An 18,918-nucleotide genomic window follows, 5' to 3' on the forward strand; every position below is an offset into this window, starting at 1 on the left:
TAGAGTTCATAACTGTTTAACATTCCTGTCACTAAAATTAGAAACTGAATTTGGAAAAGTGACATTAATATATCCCAAAATGCCACAAGCATTTACCCTTATTTGCCTATGTAAAATATGTTAATGCCCAGCATCCTCTGACTTTATTGCTCTACCATATAAAATTTATCCAGACAATGGATTTCCTAGAATGTGGCTTACGCCTGAACACACTTTTTCATTCCTGTTGGCCTGTAAATTAGAAACATTCTTCAGATAAGTAAAAATTTGAGGAGAACGCCAAGGAAAATCAAAATAATGTCACATTCTGTGTGACATTCCCCATCTTCTCAGATCACTAAGGTGACAAAGCTATGAGTAACAGACAAACATCAATGCAGTTCTACACTAAAAATCAAGAACTCAGATATTCTTCTAAGTTTTAGAAAAGTATTGGAATGATCTCAGGATATCAAAGAAATCTGGCTTCTCCTAAATGGGCATGGATATACTTGTCCACATTATTGTCTAGACCAGTAGACTGATTCTCCAACCCAGTTTTAATTTTGTAAAATTTTCTTTTTTTTTTTTTTTTTTAATTTTTTTTTTTTTTTTTTTTTTTTAATTGTTTTATTTATTTCTAGAGGAGAGAGGAGACAGCGTGAGCAGTGGAGGGCCAGAGAGAGAGGGAGTCACAGACTGAAACAGGCTCCAGGCTCTGAGCTGGCAGTCAGCACAGAGCCCGACGCGGGGCCCGAACCCACGAACCGCGAGGTCATGACCCAAGCGAAAGTCGGACGCCTAACCGACTAAGCCACCCAGGCACCCCATGTAAAATTTTCTTTATGCTAGAGCTAACACGTAAACTGAAACAAAGAAAGGAGATAAAATAAGGATGTTCTGATTGATTGCATAGGCGCCACCTTTAAGGCCCATTTACCTATACCTTCAATAGTCAATGCTCAGCACTCTTAGTTCCATTAGGGAAAACATTCTAAATATTGAACAAGAAAATAGTATCCAAATGACTTAGGAGGATTTTGAGATTAATGTGAAACTATAACACAAAGCTCTCCACTGGAAGATGTAGGTGCAGTGTTTGGGGATTTTCTGTTTTGTTTTTCTCACAACAGAGAATTTATTTATTTTGAAAGATTTGATGAAGTGATGCCTACGAAATAGGACTATGTAAAAAAGTGAACATAAAAAGACATATAATACCAAATACCAATATTGCAGTATAAGCAGAATACAAAAGATATTGTTCAAAATGCTTGAAAGTCATCTCCTAGTGTTAGAGTAATAAATGATCTCTTTATCTTCCTCACCCTACTGTCCTGTATTGCACAAATTCTCTAGAGTGAGCATGCCATAATATTGAAATGCTCTATGTCATAAAAATTGTTGAGTAATATATGAAATTTCAAAAAAAGTAACCAAAATTCCAACACAATTCTAAAGCTTTAACAATGCCCAATGTATTCACAATCCAATCATCTTTTCCATTCACTTGTTAAAGAAACTTCTGTAAAATAGATTTTTCACTGCCTCCTTCACATCCTTGTTTCTGAGACTGTAGATTAAAGGATTCATCATGGGAGTCATCACCCCATAGAACATGGATATCAGTTTGTCAGTAGCATCCAAGTCCTCTGGATTAAGTGTGTCTTTAGACTTGGGTTTCATGTACATGAAGAGAATGGTTCCATAGAATATTATCACCACAATCAGATGGGCAGAGCAGGTGGAGAAAGCTTTGCTTCTCCCCTCAGAAGTACGGATCTTGAGGATGCTAGAGATGATTAATGAGTAAGAGATGACAATCAAAAGCAGGGGCATCAATGTGAACAAGGTTGTGGCCACAAGCATGATGAACTCATTGCCTGAGATGTCAGCACAGGCCAGTTTCATGACAGCCAGAATTTCACAGGAGAAATGATTGATGACGTTATTCCTACAGAAGGTCAATTGTATCACAAATGCAGTTTGTACTGCAGAGTTCATAACCCCAGCAAACCACGACCCAGCTGCCATGGGCACATAGGAATTCTTGTTCATGATGATGGGATATCTTAAAGGGTTGCAGATAGCCACATACCGGTCAAAGGCCATCATGCCCAGGAGCACACACTCTGTTGTCCCCATGGCCATGCCAAGGAACATCTGCACAGCACAGCCAGAGAAGGAGATGGTCTTTCTGTCAGAGAGGAAGTTCACCAGTGTGGAGGGAATGGAGGTGGTGGTATAGCAGATGTCCAAGAAGGAGAGGTTCCCCAGGAAGAAGTACATAGGCGTGTGAAGGTGGGAGTCCCAGATGCTGATTACAATAAGGGTGCCATTGCCCAGAAGGATGACAACATACATCATTAAGATTAGCACAAAAAAGAGTGGCTCAAGCCTTGGGTAATCAGAAAGCCCTTTTAAAAAGAATTCCACCAGAATGGTTTGATTTTCCCATTCCATTTTACTTTCTCTGACCTATAAGAATTCAAAGAATTTTTTAACATAATGATTTGTTATTATGGTACGTCCAAATTCACCAATGCACATATATAAACCCAATGAGAAGAAGGAAGAAAGAAAATAGAGAAGGAGAAGAAGGGAGAAAAAGTAAAGAAATGAAATAAACAATACAGGAAGAGAAGTATGAAGGAGAATCTGTTGTATCAGCAACCACTCTTGGCCAGAAATTTGTGAGGTTTATTTCACATATTACCTCACTAAAACTCCACAATGTGACCATTTCAAAAATAAGAAATTTAAGTTAACTAAAGAGAGTTTAAGCCCAAAGTCATATGATTAATATACAGCAAGGTTTAGACCGAAACTCAACTCTGTTGTGGTCTCTAATTATCTGACATATTTTATGAAGTGGAAAAGCAATATGGAATGCATTATGTCAGAGGTTTGAATAGTTAACTTGTAAAGGCAGCCTAGCTCCTTTTCAGGAATACTCAATAATAACCCACTGCATATTAAAACGTTGAAATAAGTGTGCTAATACGATGGACAAAAGTCAACAATAAACTCAACCAGTGTTTCTTGACTGTCTGATTGCCCAACAAACACATACAATCCATGCGAAACCCAATTATCTGAAGTCTTCCTTTTCTGATGCAAATATCCTTTTTTTTTTTTGGCAGGAGATAGAACAAAGTTTTAATAAATATTATATAGTAAAATATACAGTAAAACTGATTTTCTCTCTTTTAGTGTATAGTTCTATAAATTTTAAAACACGTATAGATTGATATAATTATCCCCATATTCAGAACACAAAACTTGTCTATTACCCTAAAAATTCTCTTGTGCTATCCCTTTTTAATCACCCCTTTTATCCACTCATATCCTGCAAAGATTAATATGCTTTTTATCCTATAGTTTTATATCTTCCAGAAAGTCATTAAAAAAAGGAATCATATGAGACTCTGGTCTCTGGTTTCTTTCTCTTAGCATAAAGCCTCTGAGCTTCAAGCTTCATCCAACTTGTTATTGCTGAGTAGTATTCCATGGTATGGATATACTAGAATTTGTTTAACTATCTGCTGAAAGACATTTGAGTTGTTACCAGTTTTCCACAATTATGAATAGGGCTGTTAAAAAATTTACACCCAGATTTTTGTGTGAACATACGTTTTCATTTTTCTAGGGTAAATATCAGATGGGCAAAGTGGATAATGAATCATGCATTAAACTGTCAGCTTTCCAGAGTAGCTGTATCATTTCTGCATTCCCACCAGAAATGTATGTTGCTTCTCATGCTCATCAACATTTGGGTGTGTGTGTGTGTGTGTGCATGTGTGTGTGTGTGTGTGTGTGTGTGTATTTCACTATGTTTGTTTGTTTGTTTGTTTGTTGCATTTCCCTAATGACTAATGTTTGGGTGTTTTGGGGACCATTCTTATATTCTCTTTAGTAAAGTGTCCTTCCCAACTTTTGCCGATTTTTAATTGGATTGTTCATCTTCACATCGTTGAGTTTTGAGAGTTCTTTTCATATTTTAGCTATGAATAATTTATTGGATATATGACTTGCATATATTGTCAATAAGTCTATGACTTGTCTTCTCATTTTCTTAATGCAAAAACTCTTCATTGTCACCTTAACTGGATGATTCCTCAGGGAAATATTCCCTGCCATCACTATGGGACCAGAAACAGTAGGTTTGTATCCAAAGACCTTGCCTCATAAAGTCTCAAGCTATTTTCTTTCATTTTTCTTCATAAATAGCAACACACACACACACACACAAACACACACACACACACACACAATGTTCTTTCTCATGGACACAGAATCCTTTGAAAAGGCACTGATTCACTCAAACAAAAAGGTGCCTAATATGTAGAACACTGCTCCATATTCAGGAAGCTTGGCATGAATTTTAGGTCTGAATCCTTTGAACCTATTTCAACTGGCTTCTAATGATACATATTTGCCTTTGATCATCATAGGGGTACTATTTCTTCCTATTTCTGCCCAGTTTTTAATTAACTTCATCTTTTATGGATTCGTTTATACCTGAAAGAGGCATCATCTTTTATTCTGAGTCCCAGATTCACCTTTTTAATGCTAGCCAGCAAAATCCCAATTCCTTGATAATGGTGACTCAGAAGCAATTTCACTCTAAAAGCTCACTTTACCTATTGAAACAAACAAGTCTTTTTTAATAAAATTGAGATTTTTTTTTTTTTTACTGATCTACAGATGTGCATTAGAGTTAGCGTTTCTACAAAAAAGTTCCATGAACAATAGAAAACTTCCAACATGGAGTCACAGGATGTTAAAAATAATACAACACACTAAATACAACTAAACTCTCCAAGCACCAGCCATAGAGCAGAATAAGCAGCCCTCAAGTCTGAAGGGAAATCTGGTTTGAGATGGCCTTCATCATAGATAGGAAGAAGCTCAAAACACCACCCAAGAAGAGGATGTGGGGCAAGTCTGTGCAGCAGAAATAGCTATGGGAATTCCACCTACAGTTTCCCCAGATTTTCCTCTTCCCAATCCTACCCTGCTTTGGTAAAAGCTGTAGATCCAGTCCACATTACTCTACTCAGTCCTTACTGAAACCCTCTTGTCAGTGTCCTGGATCAGTAAGAGGCCTGAGTCATTGTGCAGAACACATGGACACAGATTCTGTATGTTTTCTGTATAGATTAAACCTGTCTATGGCCAGCAATGACCTAAGGGCTAGCATTCATATCTATATCCCCTCTGTTTACAAGGCCAGTTACTAGGTATCTGACCTTGAACAATTAACTTCTGTGTCTCAGTATCCTCACTTATAATTAATAGTCTCATTGCAGTATTCTTGAGAGAATAAGTAAAATAACACATATAAGGTACCTAGCATATAGTAAGCACTATTCTGGTTTCCTCATCTTTTTTAACTTATTCTTTTTTCTAATCTTTACACGCTCATCCCAAGCTTCATGCTCCTACAAGAGTCACTTTAAATTTTTATCTATCAGACCTATTCATGTATATGGCCTCCTAGCTTAACAACCTAGTAATTTTCATCACATACATGAAAATTTTCATGATATGGATGCATGTTAAACCAAACTCTACTCATTTTGTAACAGAGAGTGTTATGCCACTATGTTAGCAAAGGCCAACATGATTTAAAACTAGACACTCAAGTTGACATTTAAAAAAAATTTTTTTTAATGTTTATTTTTTGAGAGAGAAAGACACAGAGTGTGAGCAGTGGAGGGGCAGAGAGTGAGGAAGGCACGGAATCTGAAGCAGGCTCCAGGCTCTGAGCTGTTTGCACAGAGCCTGATGTGAGGCTCAAACTCACAAACCATGAGATCATGACCTGAGCTAAAGTCGGATGCTTAACCAGCTGAGCCACCCAGGCACCTTAAAGAAAGTCTATTTTAGGTCATTCATGTAAAAGTTAAATGTGTGTGTCTGTGTGACAAGTATCATGTATAAAGTTACCATAGGAATATACCACTAACAATAACAAAAACTGAAACTATTCAAAAACAATTCCCAAAATATTCATATAAACATAACAATGAAATTCAAAATGTTTTCCTGTTAGCTGGGAACTCATTGCTCCTCTTCATTTGCTTTTTACACAAATATAAATATGTATTTAAGAATGAATAATAAGGTTTTCCAAATTGCACCTCCAGTGAGAGGCTTCAAGACAGGAACTGTCAGTCTGTTCTAAATTAGCACTGGACAAATATTTGCTAAACAGAACCAAATTGGTGCTATGAGTAAAACTGGAAAATTGTTACAGAATCAGAACTTTGGTGACATAAGCTTAGTTTACATTCTATATCAAGAATGCAAACCTGCTTCCTCTTGTACAATAACCTTATTGGACCAATGGGAAAGGATGCCATTAGACATGTAAGCACTACTGAAACACAGACCTGGAAACTATATTCTAACCAAATGAATTTTCATTCCCAGTAAGATAAATTTTATACCTAAATATCCATCTTTTTTGGATATTCAAATTATTCTTTTGGTCATATACTTTAATTTTGTCTCCATTTTCTCATTATATCAAAGACTATCCTCTTGGAATTTTTTTATTCCTATTCTCTATAGACTCTTTATAGTAAGAAATATTCTATCCCTCCAAACACATGGCTTATTTCAACTCAGTTCACTGGATTGGCTCCCCTTGGATTTGTGTTATTAGCATGTTTTCAGCAATTACCTCTAAATGGAAGATTGATTCACCTCCTAGGTTGCAATGCACAGCAGATTGTTTTGCTTGATCTTCTATTTGCAGGCGATTGTACAAAATTTTCCATGAGGTTGATGAATGTTTGAAGGTATTACCACTGAAGAACCATAATGTCACAGGCTTTGTGGTCTGGAAAACATTGATGACACATGTTTTTAAAATGGTAATAAAAACTTCTGGGGTGCCTGGGTGGCTCAGCCAGTTAATCGTCCGACTTCGGCTCAGGTCATGATCTCATGGTTTGTGGGTTCCAACCCTGCATCTGGCTCTGTGCTGACTGCTAGCTCAGAGCCTGGAGCCTGTTTCAGATTCTGTATCTCCCTCTCGCTCTGACCCTCCCCTGCTTGCTCTCTCTCTCAGAAATAAATAAAACATTTAAAAAAAACCACTTCTATATATTATGGCCAAATATGATTGATTACAAAGGGTATGTATTTTGGCTGTACTAGTTCAAAAGTAAGATAAAAATAAATATTTGAGACTATGGAAGATTTCATTTGCCCTTCAAGCCAAGGTGGAAACATTGCCCTAGAATGAAGACACAGAAAATTATCTAAAGAATTTTCTCCAAGCTCAGGAAGGCAATTTAAATATTTCTTGCTCTAAGGGACTTATGAACTTTGCTAAGCCATAGCTTTAAATTGCTTCAGGGGAAAGATGTTCAAAACTTTTCAAAACTTCAAGAATAATCCCCTAAAGACTTAATTATATTACAAGCATACTGTATTACAAAGAGCCAATCAGGAGTCTTGAGGATGTGTCTTATCCCATTCTCTATTATCATATAGTATAGAAATCCTTAATCCAAATACATTCCAGGGGCCTTGTCCATACCTCTGTTCAACCTACCATGTTTTATTAATAATATAGTAGAAAGACCTTTTGGTAATGTATAACTACATTACCTCTTGGTTATTAATAGTAAGAGTAAAAACTTATAAATTTCTAGGCACTGTTAAAAGAATTTTATATATATTAAGTTATTGCACATTTATTAAAATCAGTGAGTGAAGAGAAAAGTGTTTATTGTACAAAATAATCTAAAACTTATTGAAGCTGAGAATCAGAATTTACTGGTACTTAGTTGAATATGAATGGCATTTTTAAATTCACAAGAAATTCAGAAATTTTTCAAGCATACAATGAAGCCAGGAAGCCATCAAGCTATTCAGTTTTCTTACTATAACCTTATAATCTAATTTGTAACTCAACCCCTCACCATACTATAAGCATATCCAAAGAACTCACCTAAACAAGTATACCTAGCCCCCACATAAACAGGCATAAAATTGCCACCTAATTTAAACAATTAAGAGGTAATGATGAATTTATGTATAAAATCCCAGGTACTCTCCACTATCTTCTATTTCTGAAGGAAAGTGCTCTCCTTTCCTTGAAATGCCTCACCCAAACAAAAAATAAAATTTGTTCACCATAAAACCACTAACCCAGGTAAGATAGACTTTGACTATAGGTGTAATGATGGGGGTAAATCACAGAACTGAACAGTAAACAAATTAAAACTACGGACCCAACATCATTGCTTCTGAAGTTCATTGAGCGGACCACAAGGAATTGCCTCCTGGACATATCTTCTTAGGTCTTGGTCTACCACCATGTGTCTAAGCTTCTTTCCTAAAAGCAGAGTTCTTGACCCATTTTTTCCCTTTCTTCTCCTCAAGTCATAATGGATCCTCAAAATCCCATATCCAACATTACATAATTGAAGCATCCAAGTAAGTTATCTTAGAACAATGTTTCAAGCAAATAAAATTGTTCTTTTAGATTTTGTAATAGAAAAGGGTTAGTTACTATTTTTTTAACTTATCTCATTAAAGTTAAGACATGGGAACTAGCCAAAATGACAAAACAAAAGAATTCTCCTCAAAAGAAATTCCAGAAAGAAATGACAGTTAAAGAATTGAGCAAAGCAGATATAAACAATATAACTGAACAGGATATAGAATAATAGTCATAAGATTAATTTCTGGACTTGAAAAAAGCATAGAAGACAGCAGGGAATCTACTGCTATGGAGATTAAGGAACTAAAAAATAGTCATGATGAATTTTTAAAATGCTGTAAATGCAGTGCAAAATAAACTGGAGGCAGTGAGAGTGAGGACTGAAGAGGTAGAGAAGAGAATAAGTGAAGTAGAAGAAAAATTATGAAAACAGATTAAGCTAAGAAAATGAAAGATAAAACAATTCTGGACCATGAAAGGAGAATTAGAGAACTAAGTAATTCAATGAAACATAATAATATCTGTATCATAGAAGTTTCAGAAGAAGAGAGAGAGAAAGGGGCAAAGATGTACTTGAACAAATCATAGCTGAGAACTTCTCGAATCTGGGGAAGGAAACAGACGTTGAAATCCAGGAGGCACATCCTCCTGGCACATCCTTCAGATGTAATTTGAATTGATCTTCTGCACAACATATGATAATGAAATTGGCAAAATATAAAGATAAAGACAGAATTTTGAAAGCAGCTAGGAACAAACGGGACTTAACCTACAAGGGGAATAGACACATAAGAGTAGTAGCAGACCTATCTATTGAAAATTTGGCAGACCAGAAAGGAGGGGCAGGAAATTTTCAATGTGCTGATTAGGAAAATATGTAGCCAACAATCCTTTATCCAGAAAGGAAGGAGAGATAAAGGTTATCCCAGACAAACAAAAACTGAAGGAGTTCATCACCACTGAACCAGCCCTACAAGAGATCCTAAGGGGGACTCTGTGAGTGGAATGTCACAAAGACCACAAAAGACCAGAGAAATTATTACAAGCATGAAACCTACAGATAACACAATGACTCTACATCCATATTTTTCAATAACACTGAAAGTAAATGAACTAAATGCTCCAATCAAAAGATACTGGGTAACAAAACAGATGAAAAAGCAAGATCCCTCTATTTGCTGTCCATAAGAGATGCATTTTAGACCTAAGGACACCTCATATTGAAAGTGAGGAGGTGGAAAACCATCCATCATACTACTGGAAATCAAAAGAAAGCTGGAGTAGCCATACTTATATCAGACAAACTAGATTTTAAACTAAAGTCTGTAACAAAAGATGAAGAAGGGCATTATATCATAATTTCTGGGTCTATACACCAAGAAGAGCTAACGATTATAAATGTCTCTGCACCCAATTTGGGGGTACCAAGTATATAAAACAATTAATCAGAAACATAAGTAATCTTATTGGTAAGAATGTGGCAATTGCATGGGACTTTTAATACTCCACTTACAGTACTGGACAGATTATCTAGACAAAAAATAGATTAAGAAACATGGCCATGAATGATACACTGGACCAGATGGATTTGACAGATACATTTTGAAAAGTTTGAAAACTTTTCATCCAAAAGCAGCAGAATACACATTCTTCTCGAGTGCACATGGAACATTCTCCAAGGTAGATCACATACTGGTACATAAAACAGCCCTCAATAAATATAAAAGAATTGAGTTCATTCCATGCACATTTTCAGATCACAGTGCTATCAAACTTGAGATCAACCACAGGAAAAAGTTTAGAAAACCTCCAAATGTATGGAGGTAAAGGACATCCTACTAAAGAATGAATGTGTCAAGCAGGCAATTAAAGAAGAAATTGAAAAATATACAAAAAACAAATGAAAATGAAAACACAACAATTCAAACCCTTTGGGATAAAGCAAAGGCCATCCTAAGAGGAAAATACATTGCAATCCAGGCCTATCTCAAAAAACAAGAAAAATCCCAAAACTAGAAGCAGAACTATAAAGGAACCCCAAGGCCAGTAGAAGAATAATAAAGACCAGAGAAGAAATAAACAATATATAATAAAAAAAAAGAAACCCCAGTGTAACAGATCAATGAAACTAAGGGCTAGTTTTTTGAAAAAATAAACAAAATGGATAATCCCCCAGCTAGACTTCTCAAAAAGAAGAGAGGACTCAAATGGATAAAATCATGAATAAAAATAGATTTATCACAACCAATCCTTCAGAAATACAAGAAATTATCAGAGAATACTATGAAAACTTATGTGCCAACAAACTGGACAACCTGGAAGAAATTGATGAATTCCTAGACACCCACACACTACGAAAACCCAAACAGGAAGAAATCGAAAATTTGAACGGACCCATAACTAAAGAAGGAATTGAATCAGTTATCAAAAATCTCCCTAAAAATAAGAGTCCTGGGCCAGATGGGCTCCCAAGGGAATTCTACCAGACATTTAAAGTGGAATTAATACTTATCCTTCTCAAGCTGTTCCAAAAAATAAAAATGGAAGGAAAACTCTGGACTCATTCTATGAAGCCAGCATTACTTTGATTCCCACCAGACAGAGACCTCACTAAAAAAAAGAATTACAGGCCAATATCCCTGATGAACATGAATGCAAAAATTCTCAACAAGATACTAGCAAACCAAATTCAACAGACTATTAAATGAATTACTCACCATCATCAAGTGGGATTCATTCCTGGGCTACAGGCTGGTTCAATATTCACACATCAATCAATGTAATACATCCCATTAATAAAAGAAAGTATAAGAGCCATATGATCCTGTTAATAGAAGCAGAAAAAGCATATGACAAAATACAGCATCCTTTCTTAATTAGAACCCTAAAGAAAGTTGGGATACTAGGAACATACCTAAATATCATTAAAGCCATATATGAAAAGCCCACAGCTAACATCATCCTCAGTGGTGAAATACTGACAGCTTTCTGCCTGAGAACAGGAACATGGCAGGGATGTCCGCTCTCTCCACTGTTGTTTAACACAGTGCTGAAAGTCCTAGCCTCAGCAATCAGATAACAAAATGAAATAAAAGGCATCTAGATTGGCAAAGAAGTCAAACTTTCACTTTTCACAGATAATATGATACTCTACATGGAACACCTGACAGACACCAAAAGGCTGCTAGAACTGATATATGAATTCAGCAGTCATAGGGTACAAAATCAATGTACAGAAATTGGTTGCATTTGTATACACCAATAATGAAGCAACAGAAAGAGATATCAAGAAATCAATCTCATTTAAAATTGCACCAAGAACCATAAAATACCTAGGAATAAATCTAACCAAAGATATAAAAGATCCATATGCTGAAATCTAAAGAAAACTTATGAAGGAAATTGAAGAAGAAACAAGGAAATAGAAAAACATTCCATGCTCATGGATTGGAACAATAAATATTGTTAAAATGTCAATAATACCCAAAGCAATCTACACATTTAATGCAATCCCAATCAAAATTGCACTGGCATTCTTATCAAAGCTAGAACAAATAATCCTAAAATTTGTATGAAATCACAAAAGATCCCATATAGTCAAAGTAATATTGAAAAGGAAAACCAAAGCAGGAGACATCACAATCCCAGATTTTAGCCTCTACAACAAAGCTGTAATCATCAGGACAGCATGGTATTGGCACAAAAACAGACACATAGACCAATGGAATAAAATAGAGAACCTGGAATTGGACCCACAGATATATGGCCAATTAATCTTGACAAATCAGGAAAGAATATCCAATGGAAAAAAATACAGTCTCTTTAACAAACACTGCTGAGAAAACTGGACAGCAGCATGCAGAAGAATGAAACTAGACCACTTTCTTACACCATACACAAAAATAAACTAAAAATGGATGAAAGACCTAAAAGTGAGACAGGAATCCATCAAAACCCACTCATATGTGGATGTTGAGAAACTTAACAGAGGACCACAGGGGAGGGGAAGGGGGAAAAATAGTTACAAACAGAGAAGGTGGGAAGCAAACCATAAAAGATTCTCAAATAGAATGCAAACTGAGGGTTGATAGGGGATAGGGACACAGGAAAATGGATAATGGGCATTTAGGACGTTACTTGTTTTGATGAGCACTGGGAGTTGTGTGTAATCAGTGAACCATGGGAACCTACCCCCAAAACCAAGATCACACTTTATGCATTGTATTTTAGCCTATTGGACAATAAATCATACTAAAAACTAAAAATGAAAAATAAAAAAATAAAGCTAAGACATGGGTCATAGTTTTATAAAACCAAATAGCTCAATAAAATGGCAAAAATATTTTTTAAAAAACTATACTTATCTTTTCTGTCATCACCTAGAATGTACAAAACTTCATAATTAGTATGCAGAGCAACTTAGCATCAGTGTGTAATCTCCAGACCTAACGAAATTGCTTAAGTTATTTAAATAGAGATTTTACTTTTTTATTATCAGTAAACTTTCTAACATAATTATAAACATACCTCAATTTTTTCCTCATTTTAAATTTACATTTTATGTTTTCCATATGTATCCATAGTTATTTGAGAAACTTGAACNGTCTCTTGAGTAATTATCAACTTTAGGACAAATCTTGGGAAACCAGAGTTGCATTATGGGTCCTTATTTTCAATATATTTCTTTCCTTGACACGTTCTTAGGAAAATTCATGTGCAGAGCAAAGTTCTGCTTTCTCAATTCTTTCTCACATTTCTTTTTATGAAGGAGAACAACCATCTTTCAAAGTGAGAATCTTCTGGTCTCATCTGAAAAATGCAAATGGAATTCAAATTCCTGGAAATGTTTTCTATTACTTAATAGTGTGGAAAGGTGAGAATGACTTTAAAACACAGTCAGGAGGTAAGATAAAGAGAAAAGTTTTACTAATATCATTTCTAAAGGAAAACATCCTATCAATATATATAAGAAGTTTTTCATTTTTGAGGTGATCATTGCTGGTCAGATTTTGAAAATATGCATATATATGTAAAGGAAAAACAAAACTCCAGGCATTGTCTTCAAGAGCAGGATATTATTTAAATTTCTTTAAAACTCCCAAAATAGCACAAAGATGAGGCTAGTGAGGAAGAGAAAGTTTCCTGTAATGCAACAGACCCTTATAAATAATAGATGAAAAGCTACTATATTCAAGTATTCAGCTTACTAAAATCTTAAGTAAATATTATCTGGAGAAAGAGACCACAATAATATACATATATACCAATCACACATAAATTGTTCAATAAGGGTTTGAGGAAACTTGTAATTAAAGGTATTTATGGTAAAAACATGATAAGAAACAAAACGTGTAAAAGGGGGCTGAAGTAATTATAAGTGTTAATTTGAGCTGTAGGGGTCCAAGGTAAAACAAGAAGTATTAATTTTTTGTTTCCTATTTATGTAACAAAACAATTCTGTCACCCTAGACCTTAATTGTCCACACTAGACCTGAAAAAAAATTTTGGCCTTCTTTATAAATTTTAATTCATTATTGTGGATAATGTCTTCACAAATGGAAGGCAATAAATGCTTTTAATGCTTTCCAAAGATTCCAATATATTTTTCTGTATACATTTATCATTTGGATGCTTGAAAACTAAGTGCTTCATATTAATAGTGGTTTTATAAGAAGAAATTTTATCAATAAGTAAATGTAGTATACTGCTAAAAATGGGCTTGGAATCATAAAATTAAGAGTTTAAATCATACTTCTAGTATTTACCAATTATAAGATACTGAAAACAGGGTGCTGTATGGAAGTATTGAATCACTAAATTGTATACCCGAAATTAATATTACATGTATGTTAACTAACTAGAATGCAAATAAAAACTTAAAAAAGAAAAGATAGTGATCACTGAACTTAACCTTTGAAATTTCAAAGTAATTTTCTCATTGATAAAATTCATAATAACATTTGGCTTACTTTGAAGATTAAGTGATAAAAATTATATGAAGTAGCTCATACTAGGCTATTACAGGTAAATTTCTCTTCTCTTTGTAAGCCAAAAGAATACATCTTTCCTTGTGGCATATTAGTTGAAGATTAGAGTTTATAAAATGTATAAATTGAGAGTTAGCAGATCCATCATATAGTATCAATTGTCTTAATTGATATCTTTAGAAGAGCTGGAGAGGATGATAGGATTATTTCCTCTAGCGAGAATTTAGAGTGCAGATAGTATGTGTTTTTCATTGAAAAAGATCTTAGTACTTTAACTATTAGATCTTCAATAAGTCAATAAAACAAAATGAAAAATGTATATAAAGGTAGAAAGTTTCCCTTCTAGAAAGTTAGAAAGCTTGACTTCTGGCTTGGATAAAAAGTCACAGACTTTCCTTAGGACTATTACAACACTAAAACAGTGCCCAGATGAAGTCCCAGGGCATTGAACCACAGAGATGTTAATTCTTATAAAACACCTAGATTTGAGAGAGGGGGATTAAAAGGTTGGCTAGCATCCAAGCCAGTTCAGATCCTTTACAAACAGGAACGTTTGTAATTCTGTACTAGGCATTAATAGCCTGCAATCTCCTTTGATAAAACATGATTAAGTCAATAACTCAAGTCCCTTATCTTGGTGTACCTCTTAAAAACAAAAAACACTGTTTTTTGAAGCTTTTGAGAGTAGGGATTATAAATGCTCTCTGTCCACCAGAAACAGTGGATTTCTACCAAAACTGGGTAGGGCACACCAGTACAGCTCAGCTTCAATGTGTAGTTTCTAGACACTTCAGGCAATACCCGTACTACTTAAATTATTTTAACATTCTTTATTCTGAGTTAGTCTTCCTATAATAACTGGGAACCTGCTTTAGTGTTTTTCTCTTTTTTAATAATAAGCAGGACTCAATCCCACGTAATGTGAGATAATGACCAGAGGGAAAACCAAGAATAGGATGCTTAACTACCTGAGACACTCAGGTGCTCCACACAGCTTTGTTTAAAAACATTAACTAAAGGGACATCTAGGTGGCTCAGCAAGTTGAGCCTCTGACTCTTGATTTCAGCTCAGGTCAGTATCTCACAGTTCATGAGACAGAGCCCCTCACCATGCTCTGTGCTAACAGCACAGAGGGTGCTTTGGATCCTCTATCTCCCTTTCTCATACTCTGTCTCTCTCTCAAAATAAATAAATAAAAATTTTTTAAAAAACTAACTAGAAACTCATCCATAGGATCTGTCTATTTTTTTTCCCTCAGGGTGTTTTTAACTTAGGTAGAAATCCTTGAGAGTGAAAAGGTGTTTTCAAAATTGTGTTCTTTGATCTATGTACTATAAAAAAAAAAAAGCTCAGGTTCTAATATCTACTCTTCAATTATTTTCACATTAAAGTTATTAGCTCAATGCTCTAAGATGCACAACTCAAATGACTGAGGTGACCTCAAATTCCTTTTTTGGAAAATATTGACCCTAATCGCAAATTCAGTGAATGGAAGAGAAAGGACTTTAATATAGACAGAAAGAAAAAACAGGCTCTCCTGTATGTAGTTTGGTTGTTTGTATATCTAAAATCTAAAGAATATAAAACCGATTGCAATATACTCACACAGATGTCTCAACTCTAAGTCTCACAGAATGTTCAGGTTTGCATTGTCTACCATTCAATTACAGTCCTACGTACAGTGGAGGCACTAGTGGCACTCTGCAATAGCATTGGAAAGAAATGGTCTAAAAGGCCTTGCAATTCATGTGAGTTTTGGAGACAGCAGCAGCACCATCTGGGAACATGTTTATAAATTCAGATCTTAGAATCCAATTCAGACCCACTGATTTAGAATCCTTTACAAATTTCCATATGATTTGTCTGTATACTAAAATTTGGAGGCACTCCACTAGACAGATGGAGTTCTTCCACATTGAACATTAGGATCATCTGGAGAACATTATTTAAAAGAGGTCTGATTCCTGCTCCTTAGACAATTCACATAAGGAGAGGACAATAGTGTGTTGTTTAAAAAGGGCAGGTGCTCATGTGGCTCACATTGCTAAGCATCTCATTTCGGCTCAGGTCATGATTTTCTGGCTCCTGGGTTTGAGCCTCATATTTGGCTCTCTGTTGTCAGGTCAGGGCCCACTTTGCATCCCCATCTCCTCCTCTCTTTGCTACTCCACTATTAGCAATCTCTCTAAAAATGAATAAAAGAAAAATAAATAAAAAGAGCAGGTGATATAAAATCAGAAAATGAAGATTGGAATAATGGTTCACTCACAGTGTTTTTATACACATTTTACCTCTATGAATTACACTTTCCTCAGAGAAGTATAGTTATGAAAAAAATGAGTAATATAACGTGAATACATTTGTAAACTATAAAACCAGAAACCAATGGTATTGTTAATGACTGACATGAAATAAAATCAAATACATGGTTATTTTTAACAGATTAAGCGCATTCTCTCCAAAATTATGATACTCAAAGTGGAGTCTGTGGGTCCAAAGAATAGGAAATAACGGATGTTTGTTAAGATGCAAATTGTTCTTTCCTGCCTCAGAAACTGTGTATCACAATCTCAGGAAATGGAGTAAAAACGCCTATATGTTTATTTAGTTGTGAATGTGATTATTACATGTCTTCAATCCCTTCCCTTATGAGCCAGAAGAGAAATTCAAAAAGCTAAAATCAGAGCTGTTAGCACCACTCCAACTAGTGTGAACACACTTGGTGCCCCTCCTCCTGTGATCTCTTACTGCACGTGTTAATGTGTACTGACGTGTTATGCTCACATGCAGTTTTCTCTTCTGCATTATTCCAGGTATAACAAAATAAAATGGATAGGACGAATTGGACGGAGATTGAGTTCATTCTGCAGGGACTTTCTGAGTACCCCAAAGCAGAAAAACTCCTTTTCGTGATGTGCTTGATGATGTACCTGGTGATCCTGCTGGGGAACAGCACCTTGATCCTACTCACTCTCCTGGATCCCCGCCTCCATACCCCCATGTACTTCTTCCTGGGGAATCTTTCCTTCCTAGACATTTGTTACACAACTTCCTTTATTCCCTCAGTGTTGATACACTTCCTATCACAGGAAAAAACCATCTCCTTCACTAGATGTGTTGTTCAGATGTCTGTCTCCTATACCATGGGGTCCACAGAGTGCGTGCTCCTAGCAGTGATGGCATATGACCGTTACGTGGCCATCTGTAACCCTCTGAGATACCCCATCATCATGAGCAAGGCACTTTGTATTCAGATGGCAGCTCTCTCCTGGGGACTGGGCTTTCTCAACTCACTGACAGAAACTATCCTTGCAATACGGTTGCCCTTCTGTGGGGAAAATGTCATTAATCAATTTGTTTGTGAAATATTGGCCTTTGTCAAGCTGGCTTGTGCAGATATTTCCTTGAATGAGATTGCTATAATGATAGGCAATGTAATATTTTTGTTTTCTCCATTATTGTTAATTTGTATCTCCTACATTTTCATCCTATCTACTGTACTAAGAATCAATTCAGCAGAAGGAAGGAAAAAGGCCTTTTCTACATGTTCAGCCCACCTAACAGTAGTGACCTTGTTTTATGGGACAATCCTCTTCACCTATATGAAGCCAAAGTCCAAAGACTCTGCTTTTGACAAACTGATTACTCTGTTTTATGGAGTAGTCACTCCCATGCTCAATCCTATCATCTACAGCCTGAGGAACACAGAGGTGCTTGGGGCTATGAGAAAATTGATGAGTAGACATTGGTTCCGGAGAAAAGGATGAAAAACTTAAATCTTTGAGTTCATGCACAAAATAAGCTCAGGGATTTGAGGCAAAATGTTTAAAAAAAAGAAAAGAAAAGGAATAAAGAGGGTATATCAAATCACAGAATTTAGGATTTGGAAAGAAATTTCAAGACAATAACTTTACCATTTAATGAAAATGACATAAAAATGTAGACACTACTAGTATAAGAAGTGAGTAAACTTTAAGAAATAAGAAAAAATGAAATTAAACTCTTCCAAGAAAATCCAGTACAGATCTTATTCAACTGATAGGGTTTGTCCCAATAAACCCATTAAAGTTTAAAATATCATTAAGTCACAAATACATTAAATACACCTAATTTACTGAATATCAGAGTTTAGCTTCACCTACCTTGAACATGCTCAGAACAGTTACATTAGCCTCTCATTAGTCAAACCCATCTCATACAAAGCCTGTTTGTGATAAAGTGTTGTATACTTCACATAACTTTTTGAGTACTGTACTGAAACTGAAAAACAGAATGATATATGGGGACAGGATGATTGTGAGTATATCAGTTGTTTACTTTCATGATCATGTGGCTCAGACTGGAAGCTGGGGCCACTACCACTGTTTAGCGTAACAAGAAATTACCATACTACATGTGACTAGCCAAGGAAAAGAGCACAATTCAAATTTTAAAGTATGGTTTCTACTGAATACATATCATTTTCACATCATCATGAAGTCGAAATA

At 35.4% G+C, this 18,918-nt stretch overlaps 2 protein-coding genes across 2 annotated transcripts; one reads left to right on the top strand and one right to left on the bottom strand.

Annotated features, from left to right (window-relative positions):
• Positions 1-1,485: 1,485 nt before the first annotated feature.
• On the bottom strand, positions 1,486-13,014 carry LOC144221761 (olfactory receptor 13C9-like). Its single transcript, XM_077752272.1, has 3 exons — positions 12,967-13,014; positions 6,671-6,829; positions 1,486-2,457 (listed from the first exon to the last, which is right to left on the bottom strand). The coding sequence occupies exons 1-3, from the start codon at positions 13,012-13,014 to the stop codon at positions 1,486-1,488; spliced, it is 1,179 nt and encodes a 392-aa protein (XP_077608398.1).
• Positions 13,015-17,259: 4,245 nt separating this feature from the next.
• LOC144221762 (olfactory receptor 13C7-like) lies at positions 17,260-18,198 on the top strand. The gene has a single exon (XM_077752273.1). The coding sequence runs from the start codon at positions 17,260-17,262 to the stop codon at positions 18,196-18,198; it is 939 nt and encodes a 312-aa protein (XP_077608399.1).
• The last annotated feature ends 720 nt before the right edge of the window (positions 18,199-18,918 follow it).

Source organism: Crocuta crocuta, unplaced genomic scaffold (assembly GCF_008692635.1).
Source record: "Crocuta crocuta isolate KB4526 unplaced genomic scaffold, BGI_CrCroc_1.0 scaffold211, whole genome shotgun sequence".
In the NCBI taxonomy this organism is placed as follows: domain Eukaryota; kingdom Metazoa; phylum Chordata; class Mammalia; order Carnivora; family Hyaenidae; genus Crocuta; species Crocuta crocuta.

Coding starts and splice junctions, on each gene's coding strand:
- LOC144221762 (XM_077752273.1), top strand. CDS start 17,260: ATGGATAGGACGAATTGGACGGAGATTGAGTTCATTCTGCAGGGACTT.
- LOC144221761 (XM_077752272.1), bottom strand. CDS start 13,014: ATGGAAAACATAAAATGTAAATTTAAAATGAGGAAAAAATTGAGGTAT. Junction 6,830..12,966: donor TGAGGAAAAAATTGAGGTAT/GTTTATAATTAT, acceptor AATGTTTTCCAG/ACCACAAAGCCTGTGACATT. Junction 2,458..6,670: donor AATCAATCTTCCATTTAGAG/GTAATTGCTGAA, acceptor GAATTCTTATAG/GTCAGAGAAAGTAAAATGGA.